Below are 21,602 nucleotides of genomic sequence, written 5' to 3' on the forward strand. Positions count from 1 at the left end.
CTCTAAAAATACTTTTTTGGTCTAACAGTTTTACATGTCTCATCATCACAGCGCATCCACATAGTGACCACAGCAGCCAAGCATAAAACACATACATTACAGCTGCAAAGATTTTCAGTAATTACAGTGGATTCCTGTAGTATTTAGTGAAGTAGTTTTGAGAATTTCTTTGCTGGTTTGCATGTACAATAGCATTTTGGAGCTTGTCAGGAGAATGGTTTGATATAAAATTTCCTAGTAAAACCCCGACTTGTGAAATCTGAACCAACCATAGACCTGGTTCAGTGCGCACCAGTTTGGGTTCAAAAAATCAGGGCTGCCAGAGCTTTCAGGGTTAGTGTAATTGACTATTTACTACCTCTTCCAGAAAATGAGGGTCTGGGAATCCCAATTCTGTCTGGTTAGACCTTGGGAAATATATGTCCCTGAGCACTTAGGCAGTAGCTCAAGACCATACATCAGTGCATCAGAAAACTCTATGAAGTCTCAATCTTACATTCCATTATACTAGCCACATTCAGAATCCCAGATTTTCCAGTCAGAGCTACATGTAATTAGAAAGGGAGACTGCCATGCACAGTAGAGTGGGATTTCTCACGTGTTGACAACTGGCAGCCTTGTAGCTTGGTTGCAACCCAAATGGACAACACTTTGTTTCCTGCTGCAAGAGCTGCATTCAGCTCCTGTCTAATGCTATGTTACTCTGGCAAGAACATGACTGCTTTCTTGGTTGATTCCACACAGGTTTTTTTCAGAGTAATAATGCAACCTGCCAAACAGCCTGTAGGTACAAGCATCCTGAAGTGGTGTGATGCCAAAACCAATATTTGATTACATGAATGCAAGACTGAGAAAAAGGAAAAGTAAAGGGAAATGTGTACCCACATTTGTGGCAATACAAGCCCTACACCTGTGACCTTTCCACAAAAAAAAAAAAAAAAAAAAAAAAAAAAAAAAAAAAAAAGAGAAAAAAAAAAAAGAAAAAAAAAGTAAATCAATTCTGGGGTGAAAAGAGATTATAGGTATTATAAAAAGAAAAAAAAAAGCAAGCAGTTACAGAACAGAAAAAACAGGAATAATCTGAATGAGATAAAGATGAGTCTAAATTATGGTATATAAAATTGGAATACCACAAGCATCAGCCACAACTGCAGTTACAGAATCTATGACCACCAGCAAAATTAATTTAGGAAAATTTATTATTACAGCTGAAAATTATTTTCTTGTTTTGATTACTGATTATAGATCAGAATGTTCTTGTAGCTCAGGAAGCAAAATCCAACTGTGATTATGAATGACTGTAAGATGCAATGGGGGAGCTGGAAGTCTTTGGTTGTCATTTGCATAGTCATTAAAAATTGTTAGAAGTCACAATAAAGATAAATATCAGCCGAATGGGAAAATATATTAAAATACAAAATTTTGCCCAATTTTATATTAATAAGGATTCAAATATCTCCCTTTCTAGTAAATTCTGAAATATCCTGTTCTCATAATTTATATTTTTTGTGTGTTATCTACAAGTATGCAGGTCTAATAATATTATAGAATTAATATTACTATAGGTTTAATAACATATAATATTCTGTTTTGTAATGAACTAATTTTAATACTTCATAATTCAAATGGAAGTATCTTGAGTCCAAAATTTTACCCGTCCCAGTGTAAGACAGTCGTAACACTGATAGAAACTGACATTTATTATTTTTGGTAGCAACTCCCTTTTCACAGAAATTCATACAAAACCCAACAGATTGGTTTTAGAAAGATCAACAACTAGCCCTTTCTGAGTGTTATCAAGATTGATCTCCAACCCTCTTAATACGTGCAGAACCAGAGTAGTTCAAATGCCAAAAACTTCAAGCGGTTTCCATGAAGTTAAAACCACAAAGTTCTATCCTACTAAGAGAGATACTTCACTGTTTAAACACTTCTGAGCTGAAGCATCATTTGTTAATTAGCCTTTTGCTTTCATCTTGTCTGTTTGAAATGCTGTCTTCATGAGCTGTCAGTGAGTCAGCTGCCATCACCAGGGGGCTGAGGACACAGGCAGCACACAACCATGGCTCTACTCCACCAACACAGAATCACAGAATAATTTGGGTTGGAAGGATCTTTAAAGGTCACATAGTCCAACTCCCACAGTGAGGCACAGGGACATCTTCAACTAGAGCAGTTGCTGAGAGCCCTGTCCAACTGGACCATCAATGTTTCCAGGGATGGGGCACCCACCACCTCTCTGGGAGACCTGTTCCAGTATATCACACCATCCTCATCATAAAAAAAAAAAATTCTTCCTTAGATCTAATCTAAATCAACCATCTTCTAGTTAAAAATCATTTCCCCTTGTCCTATTGCAACAGGCCCTGCTAAGAAATTTGTTTCTATCTCTCTTTTAAGCCCCCCCCCCTTCTGTACTGAACAGCCACAATTAGGTCTCCCTGGAGCCTTCTCTTCTCCAGGCTGAAAATCACCAACTCTCTCAGCCTGTCTTCATAGGAGAGGTGATCCAGCCCTCTAATCATATTTGTCATGCTCCTCTGGACTTTCTCCAACAGGTCCATGTCCTTTCTGTGTTGGGGACCCCTGAGCTGGATGCAGTGCTCCAGGTGGGGTCTCACAGAGGGGAGCAGAGGGGCAGAATCAGCACCCTTGATCTGCTGGCTTCACTGCTTTGGATGCAGTCCAGGGTACAGTTGGATTTCTGGGCTCCAATGCCCATTTGGGAAATTTCCAGCCTCTCATCCACTAGTATTCCCTAGTCCTTCTCAAGCAGGACTGTTTTCAATCCCTAATCTTCCAGCCTGTATTGATACTTTTTTGGGAGCTCTAAATGCCATAGTCAAAATTTCAGAACTTTGTTCCCATCCCCCTGCCCTGTACAACAGAAATATACATTCCTCTAAACAACCACTGCCACATAATTCACCTGGCCTCTTTCCACAGTTCTATTTAAAACTCTCAGGGAATGCAGTACTGCCTCATTTTTCAAAATTATACACTTTATTATTCCAAGCTATCAAGAATCCTTTATTTCAGTCCTCACACCTCCACCTTGCGTAGGGTGACACAGATCTTATTTAGTGAAACACTTGCCCAGCAAGATCAGTATCTTTGTTTCTGGCATTTCCCAGTTTCTACTTTCAAGAGTGTTCTCTAGTGCAGTTGAAAAAGCATTCTGCTCTTTAATAAAGAAAACCACTCATCCCAATTTCTTCTTGTTACTGTTGAGCTTCCCAACAGTACTCTTCACGCCACCCACACTTTTTGGTTTGGTTAAGGAGACCTATAGCTCACTGAAGTAACAGAAAAGAAGCAAAGCAGAGATATTGACCCCAAAATCCTATAAAAGGGCTGCCTGTAAATGTTTGCCTATCCCTAGCATACACTGGTATTTTGGAACTGATATTTCCAGAGGTAAAATACCTCCTTCCTTCTTCTTTCGCCTGTTTCTGTTTCAGGAAACTCATGCTGACGTGAAGCATGTTTTCTCCCATCTGCTGCCACTACTGAATAAATGAAAAATGACAGAATTATACTTCCAGTAGCTTTGAAAGTTAACAACCTTACGCCCGTTGCCATATGGCTTCTCCAAACAATTTTTCCTGATGAATATCAGCTACTAGGACCAGGCTTATTTCATTTGCCTTCACACTGTGAATGAGTTAAAACTAACTGCAAGGATACAAATCAAGAAAGCTTAGAAGAACAGCAGCTAATTTTGCCTCCTTCTTTGAACAGACATAAAGGCAAGATAATGTGTTAATTATCATTCATTATTTAGCAACAGAAGCCTTCTGTTTGTCAACTGCATGCTGCTACCAAAGCCAAACATTCCAAGAAATGCTTGATTTCTTTTAGCCTTTATCTTTTTTTTTTTTTTTTTTGCATTTTTAATTTTGCAGCTTTCCTTTCTAAAGAAGGGCTATATCCTTATCCTCATTTTGCAGAAAGGGATTTGACACAAAGAAAGAGGAATAACACTTTTTAAAAAAGCTAAGATGATAAATAATTTATTCTTCTATAATAACCAGGCACAAAAGACCAGATTTTAATCTCATTTATAGAATAGCTATACCTGTAACTGTCCTAGAAAATAACCCTATAACTCCAGCAAAGAACAATCCCTACAGGACAAATCACACCAAATAGAATTACAGGCATTACCAAAGTCACAGAAAATGCAAATAGAGTAGAAATTTATTTAGCAAGAAATGCATTAAAATGCCTAGAAGTGGTTGTTTTTTAATCCCCCTGCAGCTCTCTGTAAGTACTCCCAGCATGACCCAGGGCACCACTGCAGCCCTCTTTCTTCAGCAGAGCTAAAAGCCTGGGCTGTGCCCTGGTTTGGGCCAACAACTGAGCCCATCAATTAACAGTCTAATTTCACAGTCCACTATTCCGCAGTTCTATTGTCCTGTGTTTTATTAAAAGGGGTCCAGAGCTCTCCTCTTTTTGTTCGATTTTATGTGTGGTGGTTAAAGACTAAGGGCTTGGAAACAGCACAGACTAACTAGAGGGTAATTAGACAGACAGACAAACTATCCCTAATTAATTAACTAAGGATACCACCAGTCCTCCTGGAGTACCATTTCTAACACTAATCTTTTCCTTTACATCAGAGGTGCTGTTACTCATTATCATAATTGGAAGTTCCAGAAGATAAGAGGAGAGGAGGCTAATCCATATGAATGTACTGCACCTCCAAACATTAACCATGCAGTGCTAATGCCTCATTAATGCTCTGCAACAGCTTAGCTTGTACAACCTCTACTCACATTGCTCATAGTTGACTTAGGAACAGCCTTGAAATTGTGGGAGACATGGATGCCACTCAGTTCCTGGGACTGGATGTAGATACCCTGACTACACACTGGGATAAGCCCAGACCTCATTGTACATTGCCCTGAAAATCTGCACTGGAGAGAAATCTGTGCAGACCAGGCTTCACTTGCTCCACTCTCAATACCCAAAGAGTCCCAGCATGTCCATGGTACATGGTTTAGACCAGCCTCTGAGTAAGGCTTCTCCAGCATCAGTAGGGTCTGCTCTCTCTCTCTCACACACACACACACACACACACACACACACACACACAGAGCTTGCTGCCATGTTATATGGCATTCTGCCTTCTAGTTTCTAGATGTACAAAAATCATCAAAAAACATTATTTACCATTTGGAAAGAAAACAGAAGATACTTAATATAAAATGCTAGGAGATCAAGGGCAAAAATAGGATGCCATTATATCAACAGTCCAATACGCTGTATCAGTTTAACCTATGCCTTTATTATGGCAGAAAGTAGTGATTGTAATGACAACAGTTAAGCAAGCAATGAAAACTCCCTAGGAAAGCTTTGTTCTTCACCATTACTAAGTATAAAAAAAAAAATCTTGGTATTGCCTCTAATACCAAGGTACAATTAAAATATATATTTTTAACATAGAGTGTTCTAACTCAGGGGGATCATGTGTAATAAATTAAAATGACCCTGCATCATTATTTGAAAAATGAATAAATATTTCCTGCAGTTCCTAAGTACACTTGTCAAAAGTGAACTGACTGCAGACTCAGTTAAGACTTTGAAGTGATAGTGCTGCCACTGATTTATGAGTGTGAGTATCAGCAGCAGGGTGGCAGACTTAATAGAACTCAACACAGAAATGAGTGGGCACAAAAGTACTTATTTTTAAGATGACGTTTGGGTTGGACTGACTCTTAGACAGAGAGGGCCCTTTGTCAATGAACTTGTCCTATGACTGTATGCTTTGTATGTGAAAACATTGTTTACAGATTCAAGGAGAAAGTCAATAGAATGAAGTAGAAGGTAAAAGCAACCTCCTTGCTATTTCCTTTTTGGCACAGGCCATGAATACCCTGCAATGCAGTTAATCAGCTCTTACATAATGGGATCCTGGAGGACAAGGACAATGAAAATAATCATGTGGGAACATTTGGTATGGGAACATTTACCTGCAATTTTTACGTTTTTTTGTAGGAAATTAATCTGTGATTCTGTGATTCAACAGCGTGAAAGAACTCGCCCCAAACACTAACTAACACTTAGACTTAAATATCTGTGTGTGGAGCATAAGGCTACAATAAAAATAATTAATTGCAGTAGGGCAGTAGCTAGAGATACACTTTTAACCCACTCTCCATATGGACCAGGAATGCTGGTATGTCCCACATAATGTCTGGATGTCCTAGAGAAAGTCTCCAAAAAATGGAAGGCCGTCAATGGCCTGCTTGAGACGTTTTTATTTTACCTGTTGTCCTGAGATGAACTGTTGCTTTGTCATGACAGGTCCCTTTAGGACATCACCTGCCCCCTTGTTCTGGTTATTGGAACAGTAATGATCATCAGCAATAGTGATTTGCTCATTTTCTTCAGCTTCCAGCTGGCTCTGGTTGAAACGCAATGAACCTTTCAGGATATCCTTGATCTGTTGTTGAATAGAAAGGGAAAGGATGTAAGTTAAAAACTAGGAGGAACTCTGCATTTTCTAAAGCTCTGTGCAGACTGCTTTCATACACCATTTCCCCAAAATATTTGTTTTGAAAAGACAGGAAGCAAGTCGATATTCATAACTGTATTGGTTAAAGACAGAAATAACAGTGAAATGTGGTTTTTATTAGAGTCTGGAAAACAACTATCCAAGAAATCAAAAGAGAATAAAACTGTTAGATTACTCCCTGCCCCATTATAGATTTAAAATATGTCACATTGCTCTTCATAAAATATATTCTGAGGAAGCAGAGGGCAGTATAATCAGAGCTACAGATGCTCAGCAGCATTCTCATTTTATGTATGTAGTATTTTTTCCTTTAATTGAATGATATTCAAGTGTTGTCACAGTGAAATAATGTAGTTGTTGTTATATAATGTGTAGTTGTTGTCTAGCAAGTACATTTTGCATTAAGAAAAATGATAGCGTGGCTTAAGTCCAGCACTTGGTGTTGCACTTCTTCAGTTGTGATCTGAGGCCTCCAAAACTTCCACAGGAGCAAATACTGTGCAAGTTGTTTGAACTCTTTATAGCTGAGTTTTATTGTTACAAATAAAAATACACCACAAGGTTTGATGCACCAGTAAAACAGCTACAAGAACTACAAAACAGGAGTATACATAAAGAATAAAATAGGAGAAAAAAGGAGAAAGGATTAACAGCTCTGAAGGTTACAAGAAGGTTAAGCTAAGCAATAGTAATACCTGCTTCAAACCAGCCAAGGAAACCAGAATTTCATCTTCTTTTTCCAAGCGTTCTTGCAAAATGACTTCCTGAATATTTCCTATAACATCAAAAGAAAGATAAAAAGAGAAAACATCTTAAATAAACTCAAACATGCTGTTACTTACTGCTGACTGATGCTTTCAAAACAAACTTCTGTGATCTGCAAACACAGTTCTGTATCCAAACCTAGAGACTGACAACCTTATTATCTGCACAGGTGAGGCCAGCCTGAGCCTGGCACTGCTGCCAGGAAGCCTCCAGCAATGCTTTGCTCCTGCAGGTTTTCTGTTGCCCCTGTGTACCAAGGAACTCAGGCTACTACTGGCTCCTAGAAGACCACACCAGCCTCTGTGTTACACACAGTTTTGAACTTGAAAATACTTTGGAAAGCATTCAGAAACAGTTAGAGAAATCTGCTGCATCTCACAGAAAGGTTTTAGGTAGAAGCACAGCAATCTTCATCTTGATCCCATGGCCACTGCAGATGCTAGAATACTCTTCTTCATCGAAGGACTACAAAAAGTTTAATTCCCCTTCTATTCTCTTCTTTTAGGTAAAAGACCCAGGGTCAAACAAAACTTATTTAACAGAAGGAGCAGTGTAGTACCAGCACTTCTGGAGACTCTTGCCTTCCATACCCACAGCATGGTCCTTCAAGGATGCATTTTACTACCCTGGTACAGAGTGTTTGCAGGAAGACAACCCCAGGCAATGCTACACTCCAACACAGCCCAGATAATTCTGGAGATTCAAATAACTCTGAAGATTCAGTTCATTCTCTGGCCTCCCAGCTCCTGCTTTCCCACTCTTTAAGAAAACAGCAAAAATTCCTAGAGACAGATTGGCAGAATGAGATGGTATCTGTCAACTGAAAATGACAGGATACTCCTTTGTGCAACTCCTGTCTTACATACACAGACTGAGCCCAAATCCCTCAGTGACACTCATTTGGGAAGAATGCTTTGCTGCTCATGAGTATCTGTATCCAGGTACTTCACAATTAGAGCTCTGTACTATTAATCCACACCTGCATTGCATTTGTTTTTAACAACATCCTGCATGTTCAGGGCCCAAATCAGTGAAAAGCCAGAACTGCTGTTAACAGATGATCCTGACAAGGACAAATATGATGACACTGCCAACTCTGACACAATATGAAGTTTCAAGTAAAAGCATTGAGTAATTTGGTATGAGTTTTGTGTTTACGGAATAAATAGCAATATAATAAGATGTGGGAGACAGGACAAGAATAAAGATTAGAAGTGGAGAGGTAGATTTAAAATTTGTGTATAAACACAAGTTTGAAATTGAGTTGGGGCCAGAAATCAGTAATGGGTATAAAGGAGGAACGGAAAGGGCGAAGAGGAGAAAGGATCAACGCCTAAGTACTAAATGAACCGCTAAAAAGCAATCTGAGACACAGAAGGAATGAAAGAGTCTAGAACCATGAAAGGCAATAGCTGACAAGATGATGCGATCGAGGTCAAGAGCATCAGTGAAGGTACCACAACTCAGCTTTGCGTAAGCAGCCTGCCTGAACAAGGAGATCTATGCTCACATTATTTAGCACACATTATTTACTATATTACAGTAGCAATGTCCTGCAGCAATGTTGTTCAATTGTCAAATTGTTGTACAATTGAACAATTTTACATGAGAAAGACATTGCATTATGAAGGCCAGAAATAATAAAAAAACAGATCTTTCTGCAAATATGTAGCATCTTGAATTGAGAAAAATCCATAATTATTGCAACATTTTACTTGCTTTTTTATTTTATATCTAAATTGTATATTCCCTCAATTTGGTAAGTAAAATATATTTATATTTATTTACAAAAGAATAACTTACATTCTCTTTTCCACTGTTTCAAAGAATGCATGATTGCCTTCTTTTAAAAGATCCAGAATTTGAAACATCTTTCATGTCCAAAGCCTTCATAGGCAGGACAGCCATGCTTGACCACAGCCTGAATCACTGAATTCAACTGTCTTTTCCATTTCTCAGCATTAGAAAGGAAAGTATTCCATTAGTGTGTGATCCCGACATCAATTAAACCGTACATTAAAAAATTAGGGCATGCACAAGAACTAAGCAGATGGACCAAGAAAATAATTCAAAGCAAACCTCCAACCTGCTGAAGACTAATGGAGAAAATATAAAAAATTGGGAAAAAAGTGCAAGAAAACAAAAGCTGAATGGTATTCCACATGATGTAGAAATACTCTACTATTATTACTGACCTTTAGAGATGTTTTGTGAATCAGTATTTAAAAAAATAAGGAAAATAATTTATCATCACTGTAAAACCCAGCTGAAACCATGTTTGATGAGCCAGTAGATTGAGAAATTTCTAAAAACTTATGAATGGAATATGATAGTTACCCAGAAGTAAAAATTAATAGAAATGCTTGTATCATCATATATTTACTTTAGCAAGATTAATGCCAGATTTTAATATTAGTTTCAGAGGAAAAAAGATTAGGAGCAAAAAGGTAGGAAATACAGCCAAAAAAGTAGCAACTGAGGCATAAAGGCATAAATTGGGATGTCCTTTTCTAGCGCACTGAAACAGAGGAAGGTAGAATTCCTTGTGGAATTGGCAATTAATCCTTTTCTTAAATATGTTCTGCATATGAACTGCACGTGCACGTGGCTTCTAATCTGCTGCCCTCATCTCTTTTGAACGCAAAGTTTTTTAACTTTCAAATAAGTGGAACCCAAATTTACCAATGCTCATTCTTCTTCCCTGGCTAGTGAGTAGGGAGGAATTAAAAAAATAATCCTTAGATGAGTGAAGCATACAGGCAATGTGATTTTGCATGAGTGCCTCCTTGCATGAGTGCCATCCTTCTGCTGGGACCCCCTTTGAAATCCACATGGACTGGAAAGAGAGTTGGGAAGAAGAGGAGGGATGGCAAGAAAGTTGGTATGTGCTCTGCAGCTGCTTTCCTGTGAATACCTGTGCCATGGCACAGCATCCTCACTGGGGGACTCTCATCCAAGGTTTTCCCACTGCTGGGGGGACCTCATAGGGCAGTCAGTTGCTGAGATGAAGAGGGAAAAAGCTCTCAATTGCAAACAAAAGCTTATTTTACCTTTCTGTATCTCAGAAGGTACCCTTGCAACTGGAAATACTTCAAAAGATACTATTTCAAGAGCGCTATATTGATATATATCAATATAAAATTACTCAGCTGAAGGACTTTTACTTTAAGCTGAGATGTATAATTTAATTGTTCTTCCTTCATAGGAGATGTTATTGTACTTTGAGAGAAGTGCTTCATGTATATGAATGAATTGGCCACATATTGATTTTTTTCCTTATTTGCTGCTCTATATCAGTACTTCACAGCTGTTTTTTTTAATAAAAAAGTAACTATCTTTAAAAAACCCTGCAGATGTCAATTTGGAATTGAAAACACCTTCCTACCTTAAAAAAAAAAAATTGATACAATGAATCAAACAAACAGATTATGTGATATCTATATTATTCAAAACTGAGTCCAGTTTGATTCTGTGCTATAAATATCCATCTGTTGGGATAACTGTTGTTATTCAAAAGTTATCAAAATCCTATTGTACAAAGAAAATTAAGGTTAAGGTCAAATATTCCTGACTGCCTTGTTTGTTTTTTTTTTTTCTTTCTTTCTTTCAAGATTTCATTTAGCTGATGCCAAATGTTTTCTGCAGAAAAATACAGTATTTCTTTATTCAATTATGTTCTTAGTAGAGGAAAACAAAAAGTGAATTTTGCAACTTCTCACCTGGTGGTCAGAGCACTGCTGTGAGATGTACAAGATACCAGACAAGACTCTGGATTTGTTTCAGAATAATGCTAACAAACAACTACCACAAAATGAACTGTCATACCCTGACTGTGAGCCTGACTAAGCCTCAGAAATACCAGAGCTGTTAAACCAGTTGTTCTCTTCAGAAGTCAGCAATATTATCCACTTTGATGGATGCCCTCAAACCAGATTCACATCTCAAAGGATGCCTTTTATATAAAGGATTAGAATTAATTTTGGGTACTTATTCTTAAATGAGCAGACCTGTTTAAGTTTGATAGATACCAGACCAGTAAATCAATAATTACTTCCTGAGTGATCAGCTGCCTTGATATACTTTACATCCAACTACAACTACGGAGCAGAACATGCAAATGACTGCATTCATGTCCTTTTTTAAAAAAATATGGACAAACACTGTGGCAGGTAGTGAGTTTGTTAGCAACAGTTGAAACAGCTAAAAATTAAGATGAAATGTATTTTATTTCTTGCTCTTACAGTTATGGCAAATTGTGAATCACTTTACATGCACACTCACTGTAGAAGTAATTTTTTTTTCTATTTCCTTCCCCTAAATTAATTGCTAAATTTTAAACTGAAGACATGCTATCTATAGCAGTGAAAGAGGAAAAACATCCACAGCAGCTTATGGCAGGAAAATTAGAGAAAGCTTATGCTCTCTGATGATTGAAACGCTCTATATTCCGTGATGGTGTGAGCAGTCACTGCTGAGTTCCCAGGCCAGGGAAAGGGGCTTTTCAAAACATTCCTCGCTGAATGTGGAAAAGCTGTTAGGCTTGGCATAATTATTTTAGAGGCTTATTAAATAAAGTAACTTTCACTGAAAATTTTGCTTGCATTCAATACAGATTTTGCAAGAAACCCAACCACCCAACCAGAGCTGCACTGGGATGAATGGGAAAACTTGTCTGCTGTAGACAAGGTCCCCTCAGGCATCTCTTCATGCCCATCCATCCAGAAGACAAGTCTGCACCTCTTCCCTTCCACCGAGGAGGTGGGAGACAAACACCCTGCCAGATGAAGGCACAAAGCACATTTGACATAAAATCAGATGGATGTGGAGAAAACCAAACTTCTCTGAGGTTCTTTGTTTTTTCTCACTGCTGCTTTTGCAGCGCATCTCCCTCCTAATGATTTCTATTTTAAGCTGGTCTCCGTGGGGCCTTTCCAGGAAGACGACTCCTGCTGAGAGGAGCTAACTTGAAATAGCTGCAAGCTGTATTACGAATGCTGCTTTTCTACTACTAGCTCCTGATCAATGACTTGTGAACAAGCAACAGTCCAGAGTAATGTTAAATTGACTTTTTTCACCCTTGTTTTCACTACTGAGAAGAGAGCTCAAACTCAGAATGCAAAAGTACCTTCTCAGTTCCATCGTAGGCAGGAGCAAGGAGAGAACTGAGGATATTTCTACACTCTTTATTTTTCCAAAACAGGAAAGCCAAAAAAATCCCAGTGTTCCCACATATGCCAAGGCACAGCCAACTCTCTGGACTCATATTCCAGTACTGTCGTCTGATTGCCTTTATGAAATCAGGGTTTACAGAAAATGTTTCCAACATTCCCTGCACAATATACTAGTGACAGCAAGACTGCCTCTTCAAGAACATTAAGGGGCTAGAAGGACAGACTGGGACTTTAGCTTCTGATAATCAACCTTTCTCTCTTTTCACAACAAATACTGCTTTTCTACCTGAACTTGGTCAGATGAGCACAAAAATGAACTCTAGACCTTAACACTGGTTTGTGGCTTTTCTAGAAAGACTATGCTGTATGACATAGTGATATTGCTGTTTAATAATGCAAGTCAGGATGTTTCCAACCACTGCATTTTCCTTCCAGCATTAAAAATACAAATGAGTTAAATTCCCTTCTAGAACAACAGTGTTTGTGATCTAAGTGTTGATGAAGGTAACACTGCTAAGCAGCCTTTCATTTACTTATCTCACTGTGAATGCCAACACTTCCAGTAACAATTACACATTATATTAAAAGCACCACTTAGCAACATTTGAGTCTTAAAGAATTTAAAGATCCTAAAAATCTGAAATTATCTGTGAAATACTGCATTCATCAAAACATTTATTTGAATATAAATGATTTATACAGTGTTGAATATAAGTGATGTATTTATACTTCTGATTCATGTGTTGTGCAGAGCACCACCACTTCATCAATATTTGAAGTGTGGTAATGCTTGTGACATCAGAGAAACAGTAGTAAAAAGTTACCAATCATCAACTCATAGCAAGGCACAGAATTGCAGATGTACAAAGAAGGAGATTGGAAAGCGTCATGAAGTAATTTCGTCCATCTCTTGCTCAAAGACACAATCAATTCTTAGCTGTGAACTCCAATTTACACACAGTAAGCAGATTATGCTTAACATATACCTTACATCTGTATATTTATTGAAATAATGGGGAAACTAACAATTTAGTCCTACAACAATTTAGCTTCTGCTAAGGTTTTACTTCCTTAAAGCTGGAACTGGAAGAGAAACCCCTGCCTAAGAGATACTGGAAAGGAAAGGGTGGATTGTCAGTGTACTTCAGTATAAAAGAGACGCTCATTGAGCAGCAGGGAGGAAGCAATGGGAATTCACTAAAAGTTGCAAGGAAAGCTGTTAATCAGGTAATGAGGGGCTATGTAAGCTTCATTATTTTAATCTCCTTTTCTACTGGGATGAAAGCATCTGTAGGTGCCTACCACAGCTGGACTTTCAAGACTGGTACAGTTGTTATAGAAAGAAAAGAGGCTCGCTCTGAGTTGAACCAGTTGTTTCTGACCTTAAGAGCTACCCTTAAGTGACAAAAAGGTGGTTACAATTCATGGAATATGAAGAATTACACTTTTATTCTTCATATATATATATATATATATATATATAAAGAAATATATGTATTTGTAAAATGACCAGAAGTGACAGTCTGAAAAGACGTCTGTACAACAAATACTTGTTCCCAGTAAACATTCCTACATTTGATTTAGTAAATTTGCTAATGTTCTTTCTTTATATGCTCTTTTTATAAGTTATTTTACATCATTATTTCTAACCAAATACAGCAATCCCTTAAGACTCATGGGCCTGTGTTGATGTGGCCTTTTATACTGATAGCATTTCTAATCACACTGGATTTATAAACCATGGATTATTTTAATTATGTCCCAAGCATAAGAGAACTCATTTAATGCATTTACTTCCTCAACAAATGCTAAAGTATTTCATTTCGGCACAGGGCAGCAAAATAATTTCCATTTCATTTTATCCTTACAAAAATGTCATAACCTTTCATCATATCACATGACACATAAAACAAGAATTCAGTACTATCTTGCATACATTTAACACGCACTGTGTCCAGATCTGTATTGGACAGTATGTCAGTCCCCAAATACTAAGCATTAAATCAACTTCCTCCTCTTTTTTCTCCTTTGTAAATGATCCTTAAAATAAAATGCATCCTTATAACAATCGCACTGACTGATAAAAGAGGAAGGAATTAAATCAGTCTAATTAAACCTTTAAAAGTGTTATTTCACACAACAACTAAAATTATACTAGCAACTATATCCTGTATGTTTTTATTTCTTTATTTTAGTATTTTTTCTTCCTTGCTCATGGTGCTTGCAATAATCACAGTGAAAAGGTGGCTTTTTGAACTGTTTTTAATAAATCTTCCAAATAATATTTGTCTGGGAGATGTCAGGAAGTGCTAGTGAATATACGAGTGCCAGCACTGCTTGATATTTGTGGCAGGGATGTACTGTGATCACATCCAAAGAACTCTCAAAAGATTGGTTTTCATTTTTCTTGTTACTATGATGGCGTAATTTCTGGGCATTTTGTAAATACATGCAGTTTTTTACTGGCTATCTATGTAAGCTGAGAGCTGACATGCCATTCCACAGGCAGGATGCTGGTGGTGTTTAGAAGGATGGGAGATGAAAACTTCACTTTTCCACATCCCTTCCATAATCCACAGTGGAGGGGCAGAGATGTACTGGAATACTGGTGAAGGACATAGCAACATATTACAGATAGCAGGACTGAAATTGGAAAATTCACCACAAGCAAAAGCCAACAGCCCTGTATGGGTAGCTCAGAGAAGGATTTATTTGCTTTGGCTTAGTGAAACCATGATGCTTAAGTATGAACTTACTAGATGTGGGTCAGACCTAAGGGGTTTTTGTGATGTTGCCTCCAAGACAAGAAGTGATTTAAAGACCTGGATATTGAGCAACATATTTCTGAGACCCACCTGAATCTCCCTCTGGCAGCTGGTTCAAGTTAAGCAGTAACAGTATGAAGGTGAAATTAATAAAACCAGGCAGACTTATGTTTCCTCTGTATAATTGGGTACCTTTTCACATCTTTCTAGGGTGTTGTGCAGAACCCTGTGAGCTAACTCTGCAGAACTGGTATGAATCCTCAGGGCTTTATAGCTGAGGCTCTTTGCAGCAAGAAAGCAGCTAAATTGCTTCTGAATCTCAGCTAGCTGAGGAAGCAACCATCTGCATTTACATAGTGCTGTCCTTAAGCAAAAGCAAGTGGGGAATGACCTTAGTTTCTCTACTTTTATAACCTGATAAATTGCCCATCAAAAAAAAAAAAAAATTCTATATAAAGATCTGCATATCCAAGTTAATACTGAACCAATGTTCCTTTAAATTGCTTCTCATGAGAAGGACTTCCTGTGCTATGTGTGTAATTATTTGGTAAACTTTCCCACACTTGGAGGTCTGAAACCATGTTAGAAACAAATAGTAGGTTCATCTCTCTGAGACAGTGGTGATGGATTGGCTCCTGTCCCGTATCAAGAGACAACACTTTGAAATTCAGCACTTTTCTTTCTGGAACAAAACTGGCAAGTTAATACAGAACCTCCATAATCTCTCATATTGGTACTTGCCTATGGAGGGGGAGGGCTGATACTTCTCCAGGGCTTTAATTCACTTTTTGTTAAGAAGCTGCACTTTAATTGTGGGCCAGCGTGGACATGGTCCTAACCCTAAAGATACTAGAACAGCAGAAGGTATCAGATGACAGTGTCATTAGCTGGTGTCACCTGAACTGCCATTTAACAGGCTTGAGCCTGGGATGTAAAAAAGCTCTGCTCTTTGAGACACTCCAGACTGACTCCATGTTGAACAAACATTTCAAACTCAGTCCCATGTCCAATGTGAAGGACAAGAGAGGAATCTTCCAGCAGACACTATCAGGCCCTCTGAGTGCTGTTTGTGTGCACGTCTCTTAAGTTTTTCATGATCTGCTCTAAGACATCAGACAGATGTCACATTTACCAGTTACCAGGAAAAATCTTTTTTTCTGAATGCACTTGCTAGCTTGATGCTTTTATTTTCACAGAGTGCAAGAAAGGAAGAAACAATCAAAATTCTTCAAAGAAGAAGTAACATTATGACAAGTAATAATATTGTAATACTTAAATGGTGTATTACAGCTTTCTGAATCATTGAGCCTTGAGGAATTTATGTGCACTAACAGTAGAGTATCTCCCAGAAAGAAAGATGTTTAAGAATATTACCATATTTCTGAAACCACCAGTGACAATATCATTTCCTGAAAAAGGCTAGTGCTTGTGGGAAAGTAACATCAAGAAAATGTATCTGTGATGATGCTGGAGCAGCGATAGCTATGGCAACTATACTTTTTCACTATTAGCTGAGTAATAATCTGCATTTATTTTGTGAACAGAGCCACATGACAGGTTTACAAGTCTGGATGTATCTTCATTTTAATAATGGAAAAAAAAAATTGAACACAGATTTTTTTTTTTTTTTGCAAGCTATGGCAAGCTTGTGACAACAGGTGGGAGCAACAGCAAAATCTACTTCCCTGTATTGCCATTTTACATACCTAATTTTGACATTTGTCCTTGGAGGTATTAAAAGGAATTTCCCCTGAGCAGTACTCCAGTGGCTAAGGGACACAGGGAAGAAAAGGAAAGTTCTTTCTAATTCACAGCCCTAAGATGGAGAACAAGACCATAAAATGACTTTCCTCCATTTTAATGAACCCCCTATTTCTAATTTCTACCCATTGCACTAAGTAGCAATATTTCAGGACCATCATTCATTGCCATGGTAACATGCCCTGATATTACAAGCAGTTAATTATGTCGTTGCCATGTTGTAGACTGTGGGGTTTATTTACAGAAAGAGATAAACATTTAATGAAAGCATCTCTGAACATATGAACAAAATAAAAACTGCCACTCTATCTCTCATATTCAAGACAGCATAGATAATTTCATGGTTATTTTGATAATTTCTCAGCTACAACACATCAACTCTGTAATGAAGTAACTGCATCTGACTGTCATCTGGATTCCCCTTGTAAGGGAAAGAACCTGAGAAAAGACAGCCAAAAAATCCTCAACTGTCTCATAAACCACGAGAAGAATATTCTGTAATTGTTTGATATTGTGATAATTTTGTGGCAAATGGTTGCTGGATATGCATTTTTATAAGCCTGAATTAATATTGTTTTGTTATAACGTGACCTGCAAATGCAATGCATCCTACAAGAAAAAGAATATTGGTTGAGTAATAATGTTTGAAAAGACAGGTTTACAACATCAATCTAAAAAAAAAAGTGAGGTTTTTAAGAATAAGCACTTAAATTTTATCAAATTTAAAACGCAGGCCTGACTGCTTGACTGACATATTCATAATTCACAGAAATGTTGTCTCTTTGCTGAAAGAATTAGTTGTTTTTATCAACAATTTAGACAACCATTAAATATATGATGGTTATGTCTGCAGTTAGAAGGGCAAAAGAAAACTGAGTACATCACAGAGTTACCTGAATTATTCAGCTAAAATACCAAATGGCAAGTGAATTTTAATATCATCAAATACAAGGAACACATGTGGAAATAAACATTTCCTGATTTTACCCACAGGATAAATGCCTCTGTTTAGAAAGTTGTGACTCACCATATTTTAAAGGTCATAACATATTATCACCTCTAACTATCACTGTATCAAAGAGCACTAATGTGATGCTGCATTACAAATGTTTAAAAAGAGCAGTGCCACATGAGAGCAGAGAGATGACCTTCCCTGTACTAAGTAACCACTTTCCTGGGCCCAGTGCTGGTACAGCATATCCTGATACAATTATCCACTTGAAAAGACATATGAAAATCCTGAAGAATTCAAAGGAAGACCACAAAAAATAATCTGGTCTAAAAAGTAACTCATATAAAATAAAATGCAGTGTTCTTCTTAGCAAAGACAATACTGAGAGATTACTTTATCATTTCCTATAGGTAAATTAAATAAGGATTTTCAACTTTGTTATTAAAAATGCTATATGAGCCAATAGCTGGGTGGTGAAGTCAGAAAAATTCAGCCCCAGAGGAAGAAGTAATATCCTTGAAGTTAAGTGTTCTGACAGTTTACAAGAGGAGTGATATAACTCCTCTTCTCTGCAGTTTCTGAAACAAAGCTATTTTCATGGGTAAACAGATACCTGGAGGAGAATCAGATGTAGCAGCCCTTGCTAACTTTTCCCTTTAGAAATAACCAGATATGCTCTTGGGTTTTACTTTGCTGCCCTTCTCTTGAAGCCCTGAGCAGTGTATGGACTCTGGAGATAACCCTCAGGGGGTGTTCTGCGGTACACCAGAGAATCCGTTTTTTTGCACAGCCTGCTGGGATTTTGCACATCAACAAGAATTGTGGCGGGTTTTTTTTCCAGCCTTCATGTGAATCATCTGCTGGCGACTTGGGCATACCTAAATTCATCAATTTGATGCAAGTGTAGAGGTTGTGAAGGTTGGTGGTGTCTCTGTCTCTCTTGTGCTGTTTATCACTCGTAACTGTTAATCTCTATATGATATAAACACACCAGTGTAGAACAAATTTACAAAGTTAATAGTCCATGATGTTGACAAGACATGCAGGAATATTGTGAAGAAGTACAGGGAGTAGACATGGAAGAGACTAGGCTGGCAGCTCTGAGAGTGTTGCAGGGGTGTCACAATGCACCCAGCACACCCCACAGTCAAAGCACTATAAGGGATGGTTTTCCTTGTCCTGTGAGGGTAACAAACCACTCCACAGTTCTCCTGGGAGACTACTGGCCCTAAATGGTCTTGTTTCCAATATATTTGGGAAAGAGAATTTAACACCTGGATACGATCACAGATCATATGCTTTCAGTTCATGAATCCAGTGCTGAAAGGCAGACTGCTTCAAGGAGCTTTGTCTGGGTTTATTCTGATCTCTGGTGCAGCTATAGATGGTGAAATGTTTATGCTTGGAACTGATACCCTTGCTAAACACTCCTCGTCTTCTTTCCCAGAGGAAAGAGACTTCAGTTTTTCTTCTTGACACAGCAATCTTTTCCCCATCATTTCAGTAGCTAATAATTTATCCCTTTGCTTGGTTCTAATCTCATCATTAGTCATGTGCCTGAAGGCAAAGCAATACAATACATCAGACTAAAGCTGTTGGGGTTAGAGGTTTAGGCTTGGCTTTTCAAGGCTGTAATTCTCAACTTTCAAGCAATACAATATTTATAACTTTTCCTAGGTTTTTAACAGTGGCTAGTAAAACACCCACATGAAAGAAAATACAATTACAATATGGTTTTCACATCTGAACCTTCTGGCTTGACAAACTTAGCTATCACATGCTTAGTTCTACTCACTGAAATACTCAGCTTTAATTTGTTTTGCTCAGATATTGCAGGCCATAAATAAATCTTAAAATTATTGCAGTTTTGCCCTGATTTCTCAACAATGGTGCTTTTTTCACATAACTAAATATACTAACATTTAGAGTTCAGCTCAACACAGTTTAAAACCAGCAATTTTATCAAAACATGGTTAAAAATATTTATACTTGATCTGAGTGAAGCTTTTTGTTTACTTTCTCTTGTAAGATTTATCTTGACAATATGTAGGCAGAATTTTAGACTGGTGTATTTGCTGATTCTGTTCCCAATGCATTGACTTTTATCTTACTATATTTCTTCTGTTCTGAGACAAATATCAAACTATCCAGCCTACAGTAACATTTTAACATATCAAAGGTAATAATAGATTGTAAAAATGTTACATTTAATGAAAGTATATTAATCTTATACAACTATTGCTTCATGCATCAAGAATCATTGTGGGACTGTTAAACTGCAAATGGACTTCAAGTCTCTAAGTTCTCATGGTTTGAGCTCCAACAAGTCTCTTACAATACAAGAAATCAAAGGCATCTGTGCTAAAATTACTTCTTATTAGTATCATCAGTGGCTATCCTATTCCCAAGTTTAGAAGTGTTGCAGAATAAAGATACAGAGGCTGGCAGCATCTGATAGAACAACTGAATACATCAATTCAATCTTCATCATGGCTTATAAAATAATATGCACTGTACTACATAAATATTGTTTTAGTTCTAATACAAACATTGAAAGAGCCTTTGCAAAGACTTACAGGTTAATTCAAGGTACTGCACTTACCAAGATGCGTGTTCATCATCTTTGCACAATATTTGCACATGGCTTCCAAATCATTTAGCTGTCCTTGTAGGAATGAAATCTGGGCCTCTAATTCCTCCTCCTAAAGTGAAGAGATTATTAGCATTAAAACCCCCAAAATTTCTATAATGCAGTGTAAAAGTAGTAGGTCAATCCTTGACATGCTTAGACCTCTTTTAACGTTTTCTATTCCTTTGTTCTTGGAAAGTTTTGTCATTTCATGGAAATAGGGTTTGGTTTTAATATCTCAGTGTTTATTAGTACTACTCTTTTTCCTTCTAAGGAGTTAAATAAAAATCTATCTACATTGACCTCAGAAAGATTAATGATCCAGGATTCTTTTACAGACCAACTACCTGGTTTCACTTGTGCAAACACACTACCACAGCACTGTCTATAAAACTCACCAAATGAGAAAAGTCTTAATTTCTGGCTGAGTAATTTCCGTAATTTCATCAGCTATTCCTTTGAAACTTTTTTTTTAAATTTCAGTAAATATATTTCATGAGACCTAGTATTGCATCTCAAGGATGCATTACTGCCATATATTTTGGCACACTTATTTTTGTAACACATCATCCTCTATTTAATCCCTACACTTCTGTGCACAGCCAACTTCACTTTAATACACCATCATACATAATATTTAGGTGAAAACTATTTTTAACTCACATACTATAAAGCAGTTACTCTAAATTATCAAGTTAAGGTTAAAAAAATATGCATCAAGTATAATTTAAGATAGGAATTTAAAAAATTGATTTTAAGGCCCAGGAGAAGCATTAGTACCTAGCCATGGATACATGCCCTGTCCAGGCAATGGGAACTACCTCAGCTAAGAATTCCTCTTTGAATGTCTTTTTTTGCTGGTTTATAAATCCATCCAGTCTTGACTTTGAAGACCATAGTCCAGAGGAAGATCACCACTTCTTTGGAAAAATTCCTTCAAAGCTAAGTCACAAACAGTGTTAAGCAGGTTTTTCTTTAAGTATGCAATTGAATTGAAGATATTTAGAGAAAGTCAAAGTAACTTTTTAGCCTCCTCTTT

General features: G+C 37.4%; 1 protein-coding gene across 6 annotated transcripts in view; it reads right to left on the reverse strand.

Moving 5' to 3' along the window:
* Nucleotides 1-21,602, reverse strand: part of TBC1D5 (TBC1 domain family member 5) — a 318,166-nt gene that overhangs the window by 4,218 nt on the left and 292,346 nt on the right. For all 6 annotated transcript variants that reach the window (XM_053967563.1, XM_053967571.1, XM_053967579.1 and 3 more), the window contains 3 exons: nucleotides 20,537-20,636; nucleotides 7,216-7,295; nucleotides 6,272-6,448 (listed from right to left, as the gene is read on the reverse strand). In XM_053967563.1, coding sequence (XP_053823538.1) covers nucleotides 6,272-6,448; nucleotides 7,216-7,295; nucleotides 20,537-20,636 — 357 coding nt within the window. The remainder of the gene's footprint in view (nucleotides 1-6,271; nucleotides 6,449-7,215; nucleotides 7,296-20,536; nucleotides 20,637-21,602) is intronic.

Source organism: Vidua chalybeata, chromosome 1 (genome assembly GCF_026979565.1).
Source record: "Vidua chalybeata isolate OUT-0048 chromosome 1, bVidCha1 merged haplotype, whole genome shotgun sequence".
NCBI classification, from domain to species: domain Eukaryota; kingdom Metazoa; phylum Chordata; class Aves; order Passeriformes; family Viduidae; genus Vidua; species Vidua chalybeata.